At 39.0% G+C, this 18,955-nt stretch overlaps 1 protein-coding gene and 1 long non-coding RNA gene across 4 annotated transcripts in view; one reads left to right on the forward strand and one right to left on the reverse strand.

Annotated features, from left to right (window-relative positions):
* Nucleotides 1-18,684, forward strand: part of LOC133520237 (aminopeptidase N-like) — a 41,686-nt gene extending 23,002 nt beyond the window's left edge. For all 3 annotated transcript variants that reach the window (XM_061854611.1, XM_061854610.1, XM_061854612.1), the window contains 13 exons: nt 261-416; nt 1,976-2,093; nt 2,557-2,759; nt 4,141-4,324; nt 6,017-6,252; nt 6,990-7,170; nt 8,825-9,017; nt 10,420-10,694; nt 11,793-11,989; nt 13,191-13,358; nt 14,202-14,415; nt 14,990-15,137; nt 15,510-18,684. In XM_061854611.1, the coding sequence (XP_061710595.1) occupies nt 261-416; nt 1,976-2,093; nt 2,557-2,759; nt 4,141-4,324; nt 6,017-6,252; nt 6,990-7,170; nt 8,825-9,017; nt 10,420-10,694; nt 11,793-11,989; nt 13,191-13,358; nt 14,202-14,415; nt 14,990-15,137; nt 15,510-15,709 (2,473 nt within the window). In that variant the 3' untranslated portion in view covers nt 15,710-18,684. The remainder of the gene's footprint in view (nt 1-260; nt 417-1,975; nt 2,094-2,556; nt 2,760-4,140; nt 4,325-6,016; nt 6,253-6,989; nt 7,171-8,824; nt 9,018-10,419; nt 10,695-11,792; nt 11,990-13,190; nt 13,359-14,201; nt 14,416-14,989; nt 15,138-15,509) is intronic.
* The window catches only part of LOC133520260 (uncharacterized), a 380,113-nt gene that overhangs the window by 20,715 nt on the left and 340,443 nt on the right, over nt 1-18,955 (reverse strand). The window lies entirely within an intron of this gene.

An 18,955-nucleotide genomic window follows, 5' to 3' on the forward strand; every position in this document is an offset into this window, starting at 1 on the left:
ATCATTTTGTTAGAGGCGTTTCAATCGTCGAGTGCGAGTGTCAGACTAACTCTCATTTCTGATCTTTGTGTTGCTTAAATGCCATGAGTCCCATATAGACATTTGATCCTCAGGAAAATCAAGATTGTTTGACATTATTTACAAAAAACAGTCAAGTAGCCAATTGCTTACCATCAAGCGGTCCTTATGCTTGTTTGCCACCAACTTGGTATAAAAAAATTGAACTCTAATTCATTTTCATAAGATCTCTTCCATTGCAGGAGTCTAGGGGTGACACAATTCGAGCCTACATCAGCGCGCGCGGCATTCCCGTGCTTTGACGAACCCGCTTTTAAAGCGATGTTCGAGATTAGTATAGCGCATCCGAGTAATTTGACAGCCCTGTCGAATATGAAGGTTGCCTCGCAAGAAGATATGTAAGTATCGCTTATAAACCGCGATGTGTAATGAACCCGTGTGGAAGTCAGCTGCCGCTCCGTTGGTGGGTTGAGGGACGGCAGCCAGCCAAACACGTTAAAAATTGGGTCTATGCAAATAGACCTATACAAAAAAATGCCATTTGAAAATGAAATCAATAATGAAGGAAATATGGTTGATTAACTTTTGTTTTGAAATTAAATGAAAATAAAGAAATTCAACGCTGTTCCAAATAAAAATTGCTTAAATTAATCACATAGAAGTAATTAGCACTACAGGTAAGACCGTGGGCTTTTCGAGTTTAAATTGTATATCTAAAAAAGATACCTCAAGCGATTTTTGAAACAATGTTGACAGTAACTTATATCTTTTTGGAACGGACCAGTGATGCATACAGCGCCATGACACACATTTTCAAGCAATTTAGTATATCTTAAACCTCATGTGGGTGCCAACTGTCAAACTAAAGGTCAATGGTCAATTTCGCAATCGACTACAATTGCTACGTAAGTATTATCTATTCAACGACGCGCGTCAGAAAGTTTTTCCTAGTTGCATATTATACATAAACTATTCAAATATCGACCTTATTTTTTTAGGCAGGAAGATTCAAATTATATTAACTAGCTTTACCAGTTTTCGTTACTCTCTTGTTTCAGTCATACCGACTATCTTTTAGCCTTGACCCTAACTATCAGCTGATTATCGTAATTTAGGCCGATTCTAATGCACGCAAATTGCAACCTAATGGCATTGTTATAAAGTTCAAATTTAGTATTATCTGATTTTTATGTGATAGGGGTTATACGCTTTTGTTCACACGATTTGCAACCTTAATTAGCTGCTCTAAGGTTGAAATTTAACGTTGTGGAAAAGAGTGGAAGAATCGATAACGGATAGACGTTACCTATTCTATTGTGTTACATACATAGATGTACCTATAATTTGTATTAAGACGTTTTAGATACTTTGAAAACATTCCACCATTTTTTCCGAGAATGCCAAGAAGTTGAGATGTTTTTATTTTTAACTATAGATAAAATGACACTGCGCCATCCCTTATTTGTACATTTGAAAAAAACTAGGAAACATATTTAAGTACTGTTCCATACGTCAGTTTCCTTACTTAATAAATAATAAGTTGTATGGAAGGTATGGTAAACCGTGTTATTAATAATTTAAACCACTACCAATTTTTTTACTCGCTTAAAACTTAATACTTATTTAACTTAAAATTTATAACAAATAAGGTTTCGCAAAGCTCATTTAAAACTTTTTGCCGAGCGAAGGCGAAGGTCTCTGTTTTAGCTAGGGCAAAAATTCTCCGGATGTTCTCGTTTACAGGTAACATTTTTCAACCGATTCTCGTGAAATTTGGTGAGCAGGATAAATAATTATATATCTTTTTTGTCGATTCGGTTTTTGGAAATTTTTCAAAATGGCGGAGACATTGGGGATTCACGAAGTCTACAGCTAAATGAACCTCAATCCATAGTAATAAAGTCAACTATTGCGTGTTACATTACATAAAATGGTTTAATGTACTTCTCGGTCGCAGCCCCGACTCGCCAGGCTGGAGATGGACGCACTTCGACCGCTCCGTCAACATGTCCACGTACCTCGTCGCCTATATCGTGTCCGACTTCAAATCCGTCGAAACCACGTACGTCAGCAAGGTGCGTATTATGTACATACGGTCGCAATGACTCGCCCGACTCGAGATAGACGCACGTCGACAGCTTCATTACGACGTAGCTCGGCATTAATCGTGTCCTACTTCAAGTCCGTGGAAACTAATTATATTAGCAAGGTGGGTTTTTGCTACACAAGAAGAATGAACATTAGCAGGGGCGGACCTAGGGCAAGGCATTGGGCACCGTCATAACAGTAAGCTTAGAAATAGACGCGAGGTAAGATAATCTATCCGTGTCCCTTTCTAGTGAATACTGTTAAAAAACGGTAGTCTATTACTCCTCGATAAAATCAGATCTCGCAACACCAAAGTCATAGCTTCTGGACTTTAGATTCACGTGATTTTACTGATTTTCACTTAGTGAATGTGGTAACCATCCAAGTAGAACCAATGAATTTTTGATGCAGACTTCACGTAGCCGAACTCTAATCTATTATGTTTTTTAGGATAACATAACCAAGCCTATCAGAATCTGGACGCGTCCAGAACTGATTAACAAGGCGAGCTACGCGCTCACAATCACGCCGAAACTATTAGAATATTATGAGGAGGTGTTTGGACTGCCTTATGCGCTGGATAAACTGGATCTGATCGCTGTCCCGGATTTCTCGAGCGGAGCTATGGAGAACTGGGGACTTATTACATTCAGGTTAGATCAAACACTTATTTATTGGTTTGATAAATACGACCCGTGGTCACCACACAAAGAACGGACGTTTAACACGAGATTTTTCGTAAATTCACCCGTCTGTTTTTATTTTTATCGCACGCGCGTAATCATACAGCTGTCCCGCCCATGATGGCGACGGCCAATGACATTATTATTTTATTATTTATTTATTCATAAAACAACTTTTACATTGTGTTTGAATTATAATTATTATAAAATTACTTAAAACTACATGAACAAAAAAAAAAACATGCAACTAATATTCAAATTAAGACATAAAATATAAATGTAGGATATCTAATTGTAAATTTATAAATTAATAACACTGTATTGTAATTTTATATTTTATAATTTAGTTCATTCACAAATTCCTCTTCCGAATAGTATCGCTTCTCTAGCAAGAAAGACTATAACTTATTTTTGAAAATTAGGCTATTTGTGAGTGACTTTAACTCAACAGGCAACCTATTAAATAGTATACTAGCCTGGTACCCTATCGCGTGCTTGACTACTTGAGTCTGGTACTTACGGTCTGAGGTAAATTTCTACGCCTTGAAGCTATACGTCGATCCTTCTGTTCTGTAGTTTCAATCAAGTGCCAAAGTTTAACCAAGTCCGTGAGTATAATCAGTATGTATAGGCTGGGAACAGTTAAGATTCTGAAGTCTAAAAAGTAAGATTTACATGGAGTCTCCTGTGGTACCCTTGCCATTATTCTAATAACTCTTTTCTGAAAGCAGCCTGCACATTATATTTGTAACTATTGCCCCAGAGTTGGATACCATAACGCAATTTGGGTTCGACCAGTGCATGGTAAATCATTCTCAGTTGACACTGCGAGCGGGGCAGCAATATAATTATGCGTGTGCAATAGAGTAAGGAACAGGCGGGTCAAAGGACGAAATCGCTCGTGTTAAGCGTCTTTTATTTAGCTAATAGTATTGTCGCTCTTATACTAATTTAGTATGAAATCGCAGCAAGGTAATTATTTCAGTTAAGTTCACGTTTGTGATCTTATGTAAAGGAGGGTACATTACTAAATATCAACGAAAAGTAATGCTTGATGCATAAGCATACATAAGTAACTGATTATTTTACCTTATTTCCTCGCATATTTGGAGAAAATACATGGCTGACTAGCACTATATACATAGGTGACTAGGTGAAAAGCACTATTTTCGCCTGCACAGGTGGAAATAGCGATTCGTGAATTCGTCTCATTTTGCGTATTGTAATATGTCTACTTGAATAATAAAATATCTTTATCTTTGTCGGACTCAATTTCACTTCGTCCGACAAAATTGCTCATCCACAATTTGCCCTTTCCAGTGCCCTGCCATAGTGTACTGTTGACTTTCAGAGAGACGACGCTGCTGTTCTCCGCGGCGGCGAGCGGGCCGCGCGACAAGCAGGGCGTGGCGGTGGACGTGGCGCACGAGCTGGCGCACCAGTGGTTCGGCAACCTGGTCACCATGGCGTGGTGGACCGACCTCTGGCTCAACGAGGGCTTCGCCACCTACGTCGAGTACGTCGGCGTTGACCATGTGAGTATCTATGCCAATTTAGTAAATACCCATTTAAGAGTGCTCCTGTGGCATATTTGCTGAATAAATATTTCTTTGTTTGTGTCTTTAGTGTCCTTTAAACGATAGTATTTGGTAGCCCCATCAGCTCATTTAGGCGAAAGTATTAGATAACTCAAACTAATTCCTTTTCTTTTCTATTATTGTCCAATTTATTAGTTACTTCGGCATTGATCATGTGAGTGTGCTCTTTCGGAATTTAGTCTGGGGCTTGATTCCTTTATGTCGTTGTAGCCCAAACAATGGACAGTAATTCTTTTTTTGTGTTATTATTGTTTAGTTCATTAGATATTTTGGTATAGATTATGTGAGTAACTTCTTTAAATAAAATAATTAAATAAGAAATAAATATTATAGGTCATTATTACACAAATTGACTAAATCTCACAGTAATCAATAATTATTGTGACGTGGTTATATAAATATTTAAAAATACAAATAAATGCCCTTACTAGGATTTGAACCCGGGACCATCGGCTTCACAGGCAGAATCATTATTATTATTTATGAATGCACAGACAGCTTATAGCTAGCATTACCCACTTAGGTCAGACAGGTCGTCAAAATTCTATGGTTATATAATATGGGGTTAGGCTTTACAATTAATATATGGGGGAAAATATTTGTTAACTCTTTTATGTAGTGCTTTCCATTTCTGCACGTCAGATACTTAAGCTTCAACCATATGAGTTTTCTTAAAAGTCTGGAATTAGGCTGGTAGAAGGCGTTAAAGCCCATCAATACTAAGCAACGACTTTTCTGTTGTGCTTTGTCCACAATCCTATTTCGTCACCTTAACTTGTCATTATTGTCATATGGTCCACTGTTCTGATTAGTCAACATTACTATATCGTCACTTTCCTATCTTGTCCACATTCCTATATGATCCACAGTACTAACTCGTCCACATTCTTAAATGGTCCACAGTGCTGGTATTGGTTGCGGTCAAAATGACAGGCCAATAAAAGTTTTCAGTTGAAAAAAAGCAATGCAAAAATAAATGAAAACATACCGATGTCTTATCGTCGATTGTCTTATAGAAAGCAGTCAGAATAATGGCTGGTACAATAATGTTGACGACTTGACGAGTTCGTCAAAATAGGAATGTAGACGATCTGATATTGTTGTCAAAATAGTAATGTGGACGAGGTAGGAAGGTGACAGTTAGGAGTTGTACGCCGCACGCCCGCACGTACGTACGCACGCACGCACGCACGCACGCGCGCACGCACGCGCGCACACACACACACACACACACACACACACACACACACACACACACACACACGCACGCACGCACGCACGCACACACACACACACACACACACACACACACCGCGCGCGCACACGCACGCATGCACGCACGCACGCGCACACGCACAATAAGGACTAGGACTAAAACAAACCTTAGAATTATTTACTTTCAGTCTAAAATGTAAATGATAAATATAAATAGTTAATAAGCAATAATAGTTTCTATTGTTTGGGAGAAGACACTGACTTTTGTAACACAGCTTTTTACCTACCTCAGAAGTCAGGGATTTCAACACCTATATGTACTTGCTTTTTGCCAATAAAGTTTAATATTATATTAGGGTCTTTAGAAAATACACCGTGGTTCGAAGAAGTTTCTAAACATTTTACTTTTTACAGATCGAGCCCGAATGGAACATGTTCGAGTCCTTCTCCATCGACAAGATGGACCTCCTGCGCTCGGACTCCCTCAAGAACACCTCCCCCGTCTCCAGGAAGGTCATCGACGCCTCCGAGATCTCGCAGAAATTCGACGAGATCTCATATACGAAGGGGGCGAATTTAATTCGAATGCTGAACCATACTGTATCAGAAGAATTGTTCCATAAGGGACTACTGATATATTTAAATCAATGGTAACTTGTTCTTAATGTTAGATTTTATTTGTAGACATACTTTTCTACTAGAGACTCGTAAGTGATATCTGATAGACAAGTTCTCTTAATTTTTTTTTTTTTATTATTAACATAAAAACATACATCTCAAACAGGTACGGAGTCCCACAAAACAGTTTACACGGTTTGACTGTGGGATCGTGCAGTCTCTACTCTCTTATATTTATGTTTATATTACAATGAGATTCGTTTCTATATGCTTAATCATTATTTTATGCAGTTTACAAGGTAACTACGCAGCTTTTTACCAAACTTAACTTTATTGGCTTCCTGTCTGATGTCAGAGGGCAGGCTGTTAAATATATAGGGTAGGCGTTTATGGAGGCACCTATCGCCGTAATAATTAGAGACCCTCGGTACGACAAACTTGCCCGCAGACACCGACCTGGTTCCACAAACATCGTTACGGTGTTATAAAAGGGATTTTTTTTAAACGAACCCTATTAATGGATGATATCGAAAGTAATGAACTAATATTGACAAATGAGGTATAAATTTTGACAAAATTAAGATTGTTTTTATATACCACGTAATATAGACTTACCCCCTTATTCATAAACGTGTACTAAATTTACGATGCCGCTCTCTTGTAGACGACCTTCAATAAATTTTTTTCATGGTTATTTTTCTTCCGTTGATGACATTTATTTCATTTTTATTGTTCGATCATTAAATAATTCAGTATATCAATTGTCCAGGACTTACTCAAACGCGGAAGAGAACGACCTCTGGGCAGCGATGTCAACGGCGGTCAAGTCGGACTCGAACCTGGGAGAACTGTCAGTCGTGGACTTCATGAACTCGTGGACCCGCCAGGCCGGATATCCGGTTGTCAACGTGAACAGGAACTATGAGACGGGCGATGTTATGTTTGAACAGGTAGGTTGGACCAAATCGGACTCGAACCTGGGACTGTCGGTCGTGGACTTTGTGAGTTCGTGGATACGTCAGGCCGGATATCCGGTGGTTAATGTTAACAGGAACTATGAAACGGGCGATGTTATGTTTGAACAGGTAGGTTGGACCAAGTCGGACTCGAACCTGGGACTGCCGGTCGTGGGTCCGTCAGGCCGGGTATCCGGTGGTTAATGTTAACAGGAACTATGAGACGGGCGATGTTATGTTTGAACAGGTAGGTTGGACCAAGTCGGATTCGAACCTGGAACTGTCGGTCGTGGACTTTGTGAGTTGGTGGATACGTCAGGCCGGATATCCGGTGGTTAATGTTAACAGGAACTATGAAACGGGCGATGTTATGTTTGAACAGGTAGGTTGGACCAAGTCGGACTCGAACATGGGACTGACGGTCGTGGATCCGTCAGGCCGGGTATCCGGTGGTTAATGTTAACAGGAACTATGAGACGGGCGATGTTATGTTTGAACAGGTAGGTTGTACCAAGTCGGACTCGAACCTGGAACTGTCGGTCGTGGACTTTGTGAGTTCGTGGATACGTCAGGCCGGATATCCGGTGGTTAATGTTAACAGGAACTATGAGACGGGCGATATTATGTTTGAACAGGTAAGTTATTAGCATTTTAGATGGAAAATATTTATTTATTTATTTATTTATTTTTTCCGCCCCCGTCGAACAGAAAAATAGTATGCGTACCACGGGAGGAAACGTAGGACATTCCATCCCGCGTGTTTACCACCCTCGCCTTCGGCTCGGGTAACAATTTTGCACGCGGCACGCAATCTCCTACTTTTCCGCCCTTGGGACACAAATAACTATTACGGTGCATAACTGCAACCTGAATGCTCAATAAGCCCTAGCTTCTTCTTCTTCTTCCTCGTGTTGTCCCGGCATTTTGCCACGGCTCATTCCCATGAGCCACCTGGGGTCCGCTTGACAACTAATCCCCAGAATTGGCGTAGGCACTAGTTTTTACGAAACCGACTGCCGTCTAACCTTCGCACCCAGGGGGTAAACTAGGCCTTATTGGGATTAGTCCGGTTTGCTCACGATGTTTTCCTTGACCGAAAACCGACTGGTAAATATCAAATGATCGTACATAAGTTCCGAAAAATTCATTGGTACGAGCCGGGGTTTGAACCCGCGACCTCCGGATTGAAAGTCGCACGCTCTTACCGCTAGACCACCAGCGCTAAATAAGACGCCCTAGCGAAGATGAGAATTGCTATATCGCTAAGAGAACGAAACGCTTTGTGTCTCTTATCACTCGTCCATATTAGTGCGGCAGTGACAGTTGCGTTTCGATCGCTACGGAGCGTAAGCGATTGGCACGTTGGCTACGCGGCCAGGTCCGAGCAAAATGGCGTGCTCTTGTGTTGGAAGCCAAAACTCATATTTATCGCGCCAGCCCAAGGCTTGGAACCGGTTTATAAAATAATCTTTATAGTGCGTATGTAGACAGAAAATTAACAGTTGTCATAACAGTTTCGCCTCCGGCTAGGTACGCTTATTCTTAAGCTTAGTGACAGACGTCAAACGCCGAAAATGGTGGACACAATTTGTTCTTCACAATGAATACACTGAAGAATGATGATTCTGACAGCTTGTTTTTTTAACAGAAATTATTCACAAGCTCCGACGACCCCTACCAAGCTATGATCGACCAGCTCTGGCACATCCCCATCAGCTACGCTTTGCCAAGCCAAGCCAGTCCGTCGGCCGCGCCCCGGCTGTGGCTGAAGGAGCGCTCCGTCATCGCGCACCTGCCCGTCGGTCACACGCAAGCGCTCTACGTCAACGTTGACGCCATTGGTAAGTTATCAATGTTATCATCAACTGAAAGGCTATTTCGGTTTTTTTTTTTTTTTCAAATAGATTACACAGTATTACAGTGAGACACTAAGGCACTGTGGAATGCATACAATATAATTACTATCCAAAAACGTTAACGTAAAGTTGTGTTATACAATAACAAATAAACTTAAATACTAACTGAAGACGCGTGATCATCCATCGCCTCACATAACCTCTTACATTCGTCACATATTTGATGTTTGTCTCATGCAGCCCCGTGAACATCAGCTGTCGCTTCATGGGTCAATTAAGGAATGATGGCCGCAAGTTGACATTTTTATTTTTTGTACAACGGCGGTGGCATACAAGCATACGCATAGTAAGCAGTCGCCGTAGCCTTTGGAAACCTGCAGCACCAGAGCCGTTATATGCGCGTCATGAATTTCTTCTGATTGAGAAATTGTCAAATTATAGCTAACCTATCTATCGAAATTTATCTTGAAGAAAAAGTCTGTACAGTCAGCTGTAGAGCAAACACCTCCCCCCCCCCCCCCTTCATAAAAGCTTGTATGCAAAGATGCTAAGCGAATAGAATTGCTGATAGGCATTATCACCTGTCAATCTTTCGAACGAATACAGAAAAGTTATTTAACCTTTTGAACGCTTTATATCATAAACACAAACATCACTCAAACGCCAAGGTCCCGGGCGCAAGCAAGCTAATGTAAACCTTACTTGAAAGTGTGAAGGTTACTTTGACAGCGTCCGCCATAACACCTATAGCTGGCCTTGGCGCTGTGGGCACGACTAGTAACGACGCCTTTAGGGGTTCTTGGCGTTCAAAGAGTTAAACATATGTCAGCTGACAGATTTTCTTTATAAGAGAGACTACGCTGGCTCGTGGCTTACATTATAAACGCGTGCAATATTTGACTTAAAATAGTACATTACGATACAAGTGCGAAAAATAGGAAATTCGAAACGAGTGGCGATAAATTAAAACACGACCGAAGGGAGTGTTTTAAATCGACACAAGTTGCGAATTACCTATTCGCACATGTATCGTACAACGTTTTACAGTACATATGGCCCTTTAAATGTTCGACACAGTAACGTAATATGCTACTTCTCGCACTAGTGCTATAAAGTAGCCCCATATGTACTGTAAAAACTTTTTTTACTTAATTATAATCAGACCAAGCTAACTACATCGACTTTGAACGTGACAAAATGTGAAAGTGACGTAATAAATGTCATGTTTTTATAGACATTTTGTTTTAAGTGACATTCCACACTTTCTCATTGCAAACTTTATGCAGTGATGACGTGATGTGTCCTTAGAGAATACACTTTTAGTATTTTTGAATTCCTTTAAATCATAATAGAACGGGACTTTTTAAATTACTCCTTTCTCCCTTAGGCTACTACCGAGTGAACTACGACACCAAAAACTGGGAGCTCCTCAGCGCAGCCCTGAAATCCGGACACTTCAAATCACCAATCACGAAAGCCCAGCTCATCGACGACGCCTTCAACTTGGCCAAGTTCTCACACATGAACTACAGCCAGGCGCTGGGGCTGACGACTTGCGTCATTGAGGGCGAGGACTCGAAGGTTGTTTGGGAGTTGCTGCTGAATAATATGGGATTTATCAAGTATAATATTAGGAGTACTTCTGGATATGTATACTTGCAGGTGAGGACATCTTTAAATAATGACATCGCTTTAATAGTATTTTATGCAATCGTGATATAATAGAGAGCTTTTCAGTCGAGTACCGTGGTTAGGCAAGGAAGCTTGCTGAGTTGCCTAAGTAAGGTACGAGATTGAAAAGCTTGATTATATCACTATTGTATGCAATACTTTTTCTACGAGTCGTCTAAAATAATAATTTTTTTACTATGAAACCTAAATAATTAATGAAAATTGGTGTCTGAGTAGACAAAAATGTAGTACAAAATATGTAAACGTGCGACTATTTAATCTCGCTCCGCGCCCATTTAGCTGACTAGCGTATTAAATTAATATTATAGTTGAGTTGGGAGCCCATACATGAAAGGTACGCAATTATAGTTTGGTATACGAAATGTTAATTCAACCATTACAGTCGAGTCGACGAGTAGAAAAAATATCAATAAAATTCGAGCACGCTTGAGAAGTTCAGTTGTTTGAGCCGGTGTTCCGGGGACGTGAGTTCGAATCCCATAAAATGTTCATTCGACTAATTATGTAATAGAGTTAGACCAAGCTAACTCTGCAGCGATCGTTAAAAAGTAGTTTTTGAAAATCAGCATGTGACAACACCCCAGAAAAAAGTATTAAATAGTGTTGATACTAGTGAATTATTTTACCATTAAAGGATATTGAAAGTCAGGAATCCACGTTTAAATCTTAATGAAAGATATCGTTCATTATAATCTATTAGGTGTGATCTAAACTAATTACATATTTTCTAAATATGATGTATTAAAATGTCTCATTCCACTTACCTTACTTATCAGCATGTCTTTGTGACAGCTGAATTCCATATGTATATTTTTAAGTAGTAGTAAAATTATTGCGCTGCAGAGTTAGGTTGGTCTACCAATAGGATTTTTGGCTCATAATGAAATCAGTTACCTATTTTCCATTATGCCAGATTAGCCACTATGGTGTCTATTCGAAACACAAGTAATATCTCACTTCACAGTAAAATTACCTACTTACTCCTTGTATTTCTTTCCAATTAATTACAAAAAAATTACATTTTTTTTTACTATACGTACTTTATTTCCTCCTATTTTTTTGTTACAGGACTACATGAAAATCTTGCTACAAAAGCAACTCGAACGCCTAAACTTTGGCCTGAATAAACCCAAAGATGACAATGAGGCGTTCCTTATAGAGAACCTTGTGATGTGGGAGTGTGAGGTAGAGGCCCCTCGATGTCTCAAGTGGGCTCAAGAGGAGTTCACCAAATGGTCGACACAGGACGACCTTAGCAATAACTCGTGAGTATTGTCTTGTTCCTCATAGAGGACCTCATGTGGGAGTGTGAGATAGAGTCCCCTCGATGTCTCAAGTGGGCTCAAGAGGAGTTCACCAAATGGTCGACACAGGACGACCTTAGCAATAACTCGTGAGTATTGTCTTGTTCCTCATAGAGGACCTCATGTGGGAGTGTGAGATAGAGTCCCCTCGATGTCTCAAGTGGGCTCGAGAGGAGTTCACCAAATGGTCGACACAGGACGACCTTAGCAATAACTCGTGAGTATTGTCTTGTTCCTCATAGAGGACCTCATGTGGGAGTGTGAGATAGAGTCCCCTCGATGTCTCAAGTGGGCTCAAGAGGAGTTCACCAAATGGTCGACACAGGACGACCTTAGCAATAACTCGTGAGTATTGTCATGTTCCTCATAGAGGACCTCATGTGGGAGTGTGAGGTAGAGACCCCTCGATGCCTCAAGTGGATTCAAAAGGAGTTCATCAACTGGTCGACACAGGACGACCTTAGCAATAACTCGTAAGTATCGTCATGTTCCTCATAGAGAACCTCATGTGCGAGTGTGAGATAGAGTCCCCCCGCTGCCACAAGTGGGCTCAGGAGGAATTCACCAAATGGTCGACACAGGACGACCTTAGCAATAAATCGTGAGTATTGTCATGTTCCTCATAGAGGACCCCATGTGGGAGTGTGAGATAGAGTCCCCTCGCTGCCACAAGTGGGCTCAAGAGGAGTTCACCAAATGGTCGACACAGGACGACCTTAGCAATAACTCGTGAGTATTGTCATGTTCCTCATAGAGGACCTCATGTGGGAGTGTGAGATAGAGTCCCCTCGCTGCCACAAGTGGGCTCAAGAGGAATTCACCAACTGGTCGACATAGGACGACCTTAGCAATAACTCGTGAGTATTGTCATGTTCCTCAAGGATAACTCATGTGGGCGTGTAACGAAGAGATCGATGCCTCAAGTGGGCTCAAAAGTAGTGAGGAAAGGAGGAGGGCCAACTGTCGACACAGGACGACCTTAGCAACAATTGTTAGCGAACTACCCAGTATGATTACAATTATTTAACAACTAATAGGGTAAAAAGTAACCATACTCGTATAAATACTTGGTCCCTAATATCCCGATTCGTTGGCCAAACTATTAGCCAGCAGTGATTTTAATGTTTAAGTACACTTTATTGTATTGGTCTCCTTTTTTCAGCATACCCGTCTACCTCCGTTCGCTGGTATACAATATGGCGATCAAGAAAGGCGGGCGGCGCGCCTTCGAGTTCTTTTGGGACGCCTTCCAAAACGCTACGGACCCTAATGTGAAGACCCTAATTATTAACAACCTACCATCTACTAGGGATCCGGCTTTGATCACACTGTAAGTAATGTGGTTTCATTAATACAGATACCTCATATGATAACATAAATACCGGTACCGCCACACTGGACACCACGCAAATACAGGTACCAAAGTTCCGATACCATAAATTCAGATACAGTCAGTCCCGTTACCATAAACGTCGGTATTAAACATGGACACGATACAATAAACATCGGTATCACACTTTCGACCGGTACCGGTGCTTTTACCGGTATAACACTTTTATCAGCGCCATAGAAAATATATCATATTTATCGGCGTCCTCAGCACGCATGTCCACTAACATGAACACCTCCGCTCGTAGGTATACACTATACAAGTAATACAACATGGCGATCAAGAAGGGCAGGCAAAGCGCCTTCCAAGTTTTTTTGGGACGCTTTTCAAAACGCCACCGATCCTAATGTGAAGACCCTAGTTATAAACAACAACCTACCTTCTACTAGGAATAGATTACGCTGTAAGTCTTTGGTACCATAAATACCGGTACCATATATGGTACTATAAATACAGGTACCCCACGTCGTATCATACAAACCTGTACCACATTGTTATCATAAATACCGGTAACACAATGGTACCTTACATGAAACCGGTTCCGATTATTGTACCGGTATCACTATTATCTGTCCCATAGAAACTGGCGGATGATAATACCGATAATAACCGCAGTATCACACGTAGCACCGGTACCATACATGGTAACATGATACTGTAAATACAGGTATCACTTGAAACCGGGGTACCATAATCATCATCACACATACACGTACCGAAACTTTATTATAAAATTGTATTGCTTTAATCCACTGAACTAATAATTCAATCTAATTACCACAGACTCCTAGAAAGAAGCCTAAACGACCTACCCAATCAATACGCATCCACGGTATGGGGCGTGGAACCAACAGTAGGAACGAGGATCGCCCAAGATTTCCTAATAAAGAACTTCGACTTGATCTACAACAAGTTCACCAGCATGGATGAGTTCACTTTCCCGGGTATACTGAACGGAGCCTTCGGGTTCATCACCAGTGAAGATGAACTTAATAAGGTAAATAACTTTCTGAAATCTAATTTTATAAGATTAGAGAAAAGCCAAGCTAACAGTAATCAGACTTAGCTTAACAAAGCCTTGTGGCATCTCCGTTAAGGTGACCAGCATTCGACGGGGCGTAATCAAATAAATATCAGATTTTTAGAATACGAATGCTGGTTCTTCTTTTTTAACCTGTACCGGAACCTAGCGGTATCATGTTTAGACAACTAATATGGTGGTACCATAAAAACACCCAACTATACAGTCCAAAGTTTCCCAACTATGGTTACAAACTCACTCAAATATTTTTAAAAATTTAAATGTACAGTTCTAGGGCAAAATAATTTCTTAAATGGAAGATAAAACCCTGACAAATCCGAAAAATACGATGGTATAGATGCACAATTACGTATCGAAACTTGTAAACATAGTTGTGGTATTGTGCCACACTTGGATGGTATTACGGTACTAGATGTTTCTGTACCGGTATTATTTGGTACCCGTAAAGAATATTATTCTTCCAGATTTTTCAGGGGTTAAAATGGAATTTAAAAATTACCTTATATTTAAAAATAAATTACTCTTACAGTTTAAATCGTTCGCGCTGCAACACAAGGACAAGTTGCTTCCAGTATCCCAGACGCTACAAAAAATGATGGACACCGCAAAACTAAGGATCGAGTGGATGAAGCGACACGCTCCTACTGTCAACGCGTGGTTTAAAGACTTTGTCACTAGTAAGTCTACCTCTTAAACAAACATGCAGAAAAAAAGTAGTTTCTACAATTCCCGAAATTGAGGGGTGTGGTTAATTTTTCATACAGTACCTAGTTCTTGCAGCTTGGTGGAGTATTTACGAAATATTTTTCCGTTATTATTGTTCCATTTGGTCTATCACATTAACTATTTACATTTGTGCTTTGAGATTATCGTACAAAAAGATTAATGCTATAACAAACTACCAATTTTAAAACAAGACAAATGTTCTTCTATACACGCCAATCAATTGCTGTGATTAACTAAATTTTGCAGAAATTTATAAAAATGTAACGTAATTTCTGCAACTTTAATTCTGAATTAGAATTAAACTTCTTGTAATTTTTTTGCAGCTCACAAAAAGTCCGCATCAGAAACCCCCACTACAACCACGCCAGTAACGACAACGCCCAGTACCAAAAATGCGACACAAACTAGTATCGGTAACGAAATCGGTACCGCAGACAGCACTACCGGTAACGTAGAACAAAACGGTACAAATTCAACCCCTGACATTAATAGCACCACCACCACAACTAGTCCAGAAATCTAATATTAATGAAATAAAAATGTTACAATCCAAGGTATCTAATAAATACATGTCAAATTCACATACTGTCACTATCGACTTAATAGTATAAGTAAGACAGTTTGCTTGATATTTGACACTATAGGATAAGACGATATGAAGGTAACCAATTATTTTATAAGATTTTTCATAAATATTGAAATCATAATAAAAAAAATTGGCTACGCATAATGAGCTTACCGCGAAATGTATTTTACAAACGACCGAATTGACGAATATTTACGATTCACGGTACCGGTATTTTTTTTAGTATCAGTAAAAAATACCGGTATCAAACCTGGTATCAGTGTAACCTTGAATTATTTTTGCTTTCTTTTAAAAACGTGTCTGTTCCTATTGTCACATGTTTTAGTGTTTCTTAACTGTAAAATAAGTGGTCGCTAAATAAATTCAAATTAATTACATTTTCTAAACAACATCACAGAAGTTAGTTACAAAGAACATATCATCTTCAACTAACTACTACATTCTAGTTTTTTTTAAACCAAAACAAGAAAACTGAGTTGTTAAAGTATCTTATAGGTTTTTGAACTCTTGGCAAATCGAACATCAGTTTTTTGATAAAATGGTATTTATAACAAATATTTAAAATGTTTTTCTATTTACATTTGTTCAAATTTTAAATGTGTGTTCAGATGTTCAAGTGATAAACTTAGGAATCAAAAAGCTCTCAAGAAAATGTGTTTTATTGTAATTAAAATGTATTGTATTGTATTCATTAATTTTATTTTTATATATTTTCGTGGCTTTTAAAACAATAATAATAAACAGTGTAATCTCTATCATGTACAAAATAAATAAATAATAATCATATAAAATTAGTCCTCTAAGTATTTTTAATTTCTACAGATTTTATTTAAGTTTTAATGTTAAAGATAAAACTCATATCCATATCTAATTAAATACAATTATATGAAAATTCGTACAATGGATAAATTTTAATTTTTTTTTTATATTTTTTCAAACGATATTTATAAATAAATCTAGTTACCTACCTATTATTTATACCTACTAAAAAACAATGTCTCTATTTCTGTAAATCGCTTAGTGTATTTCTTTTAGTGGTAGTGCCAACTTTCATCTTTGGCAATTTTACCTTAACCTTTACAAAGAATAAGGGTGTCATGAATTATGCAAAATTGAACCATATCACTTTAAAATAAAGTTCAAAATCAAGTGGGAAATATATTCCCTCTGCCTTATAAAGGCTTAACAGAATGTGACGTTTCATAATTTTCCCGTCAAATGTCATGACCAAGGCTCGTAAACGGTTTTTAAAATACCGTTAAAAAACTTTTATAAGAACGCGAACGTTTTAAGAACTTTATTGTAACCTAAAAAAACCGGTATATTCGATAATTCGACGAGCGACGCAACGGCCGGTCGGCTTGGTGGTGTGCTACGTAAACATCGACATAGGAAGAATCCGGTTTTTATTGTTCTAAACCGGTTAATTTGCCAAGAACTCTTCTCATAATAACCGGTTTTTCGTAGCGAAACCGAAATTAAAAGATTTTTTACGCCAAGTACATGATAACGGTTTGGAAATTTGGTCATGACATATACGGGCCCTGCTAATTATAGACAGTTACATTTCTGGAGTTGCCGGCGTCCATAGGCTACGGTGACTGCCTACCATCAGGCGGGCCGTATGTTTTTTATTAAAAAAGCATACACTGCTTTATCTATGTGCTGGCCGTTATTTGCGGTTTTTGGAAGTATCATAGAGGGTTCATGATATGTGTGTAGATAAAGTTATTAAAGGTGAATTGCCTCAGATGTAAAATGTAATCCTAGTTCCTATTTTCTGTGTCAAAGAAACGTCTAAATGTTGTCTTATCAAATGTTTGTTTGTTAAAAGCAAAGAGATCATTGAAGAGGTGTAAAGTCGAAGACAAATTCGACCTTCTAATTAGACAGCAGGGGTCCATTTCTCGAACGGGTTTAGTGTAATTCGTGTATTCGCCTAATTATCATTCGTGTGTTACCATGGTAACCCATACGACTTGTCAGGGCGCCATTTCTCGAACGGTATTAGTATGGAAGGTGGAGGTAAGGAATGGAATCTCCATGTACCTAAAATTGTTATCAAAAAACCTTAAATAGGTGGCGCCACAATAGCTAGAATACTTAAAGAAAAAAAACAAATCATAGACGCACTTCACTCCGTCAATAACGCCTAGGTTCTTAGCTACTCTAGCGCTACTCTGGAGAGATTTGGAACTATTATTTATAGCTGACAGCTGGACACTTTTGCGACAGTTCTACCATAAGAGATTTCACTCCTTGTAATTCCACACTCCATAGGTATTTGACTAATATTATTAGTCCACGAACTGTCAAGTCGTATGAGTTACCACGGCAACACACTAATAATATTAGACTAATACCGTTCGAGAAATGGGCCCCTGTTCGTATACTAATATTATAGGCCCCTGATGTAACTGGCACTATATAACTCCGTACATTATGCGGTAACTGGTTGTCAAAATTTGACCTTTTTTAAAAAAAAAGGCCCATTTCTCGAATGGTATTAGACTAATATTATGTATTAGTTCATAAACTGCCAAATCGTAGGGGTTACCATGTTAACACCAACACACTAATAATATTAGTTTCATACCGGAGTCTATTTCTCGAACGGTATTAGACTAATATTATTAGTCCGTGAACTGTCAAGTCGTATGGGTTACTATAGCAACACACTAATAGTATTAGTCTAATACCGTTCGAGAAATGGGTCCCTGCTACTACAAAACAACCTAGCGGTAGCGCCGTACAGCGCCATCTTTAGTTGTCAATTTTCGGGGGCACGATTTCTTGTACTTTACACATCTTATACAATAAATGAATCTTTGTTTAAAAGATTAAATCGAAAATAAATGTTTGCATGTGTGATAAATATATTGTATGTTTTAATAAAGATTATTGAAAATTGATGTTTCTCTCATTATTATGCGTCGTAAGTACATTTTATCTTTTGATAATAATTTAAATCGTCAATATTGAATGTAAAAACTTTATATTCCACAAAGGAGGAATAGGAATTGGTTTGGGAGTTAATAATAAAATCACGAAAGTCACGAAATCAACCTCGTAAACGAACAAAATTAACAAAACAAACTATAGGGAGCGTGCATGAACTGTAGGAGGCAGCACAGGAGCCGTCAGATTTTTGGCGCGAGACGCAAATGTGATGTTCATTGTTCC

The sequence above is a fragment of the Cydia pomonella genome, chromosome 8 (genome assembly GCF_033807575.1).
Source record: "Cydia pomonella isolate Wapato2018A chromosome 8, ilCydPomo1, whole genome shotgun sequence".
NCBI lineage: Eukaryota > Metazoa > Arthropoda > Insecta > Lepidoptera > Tortricidae > Cydia > Cydia pomonella.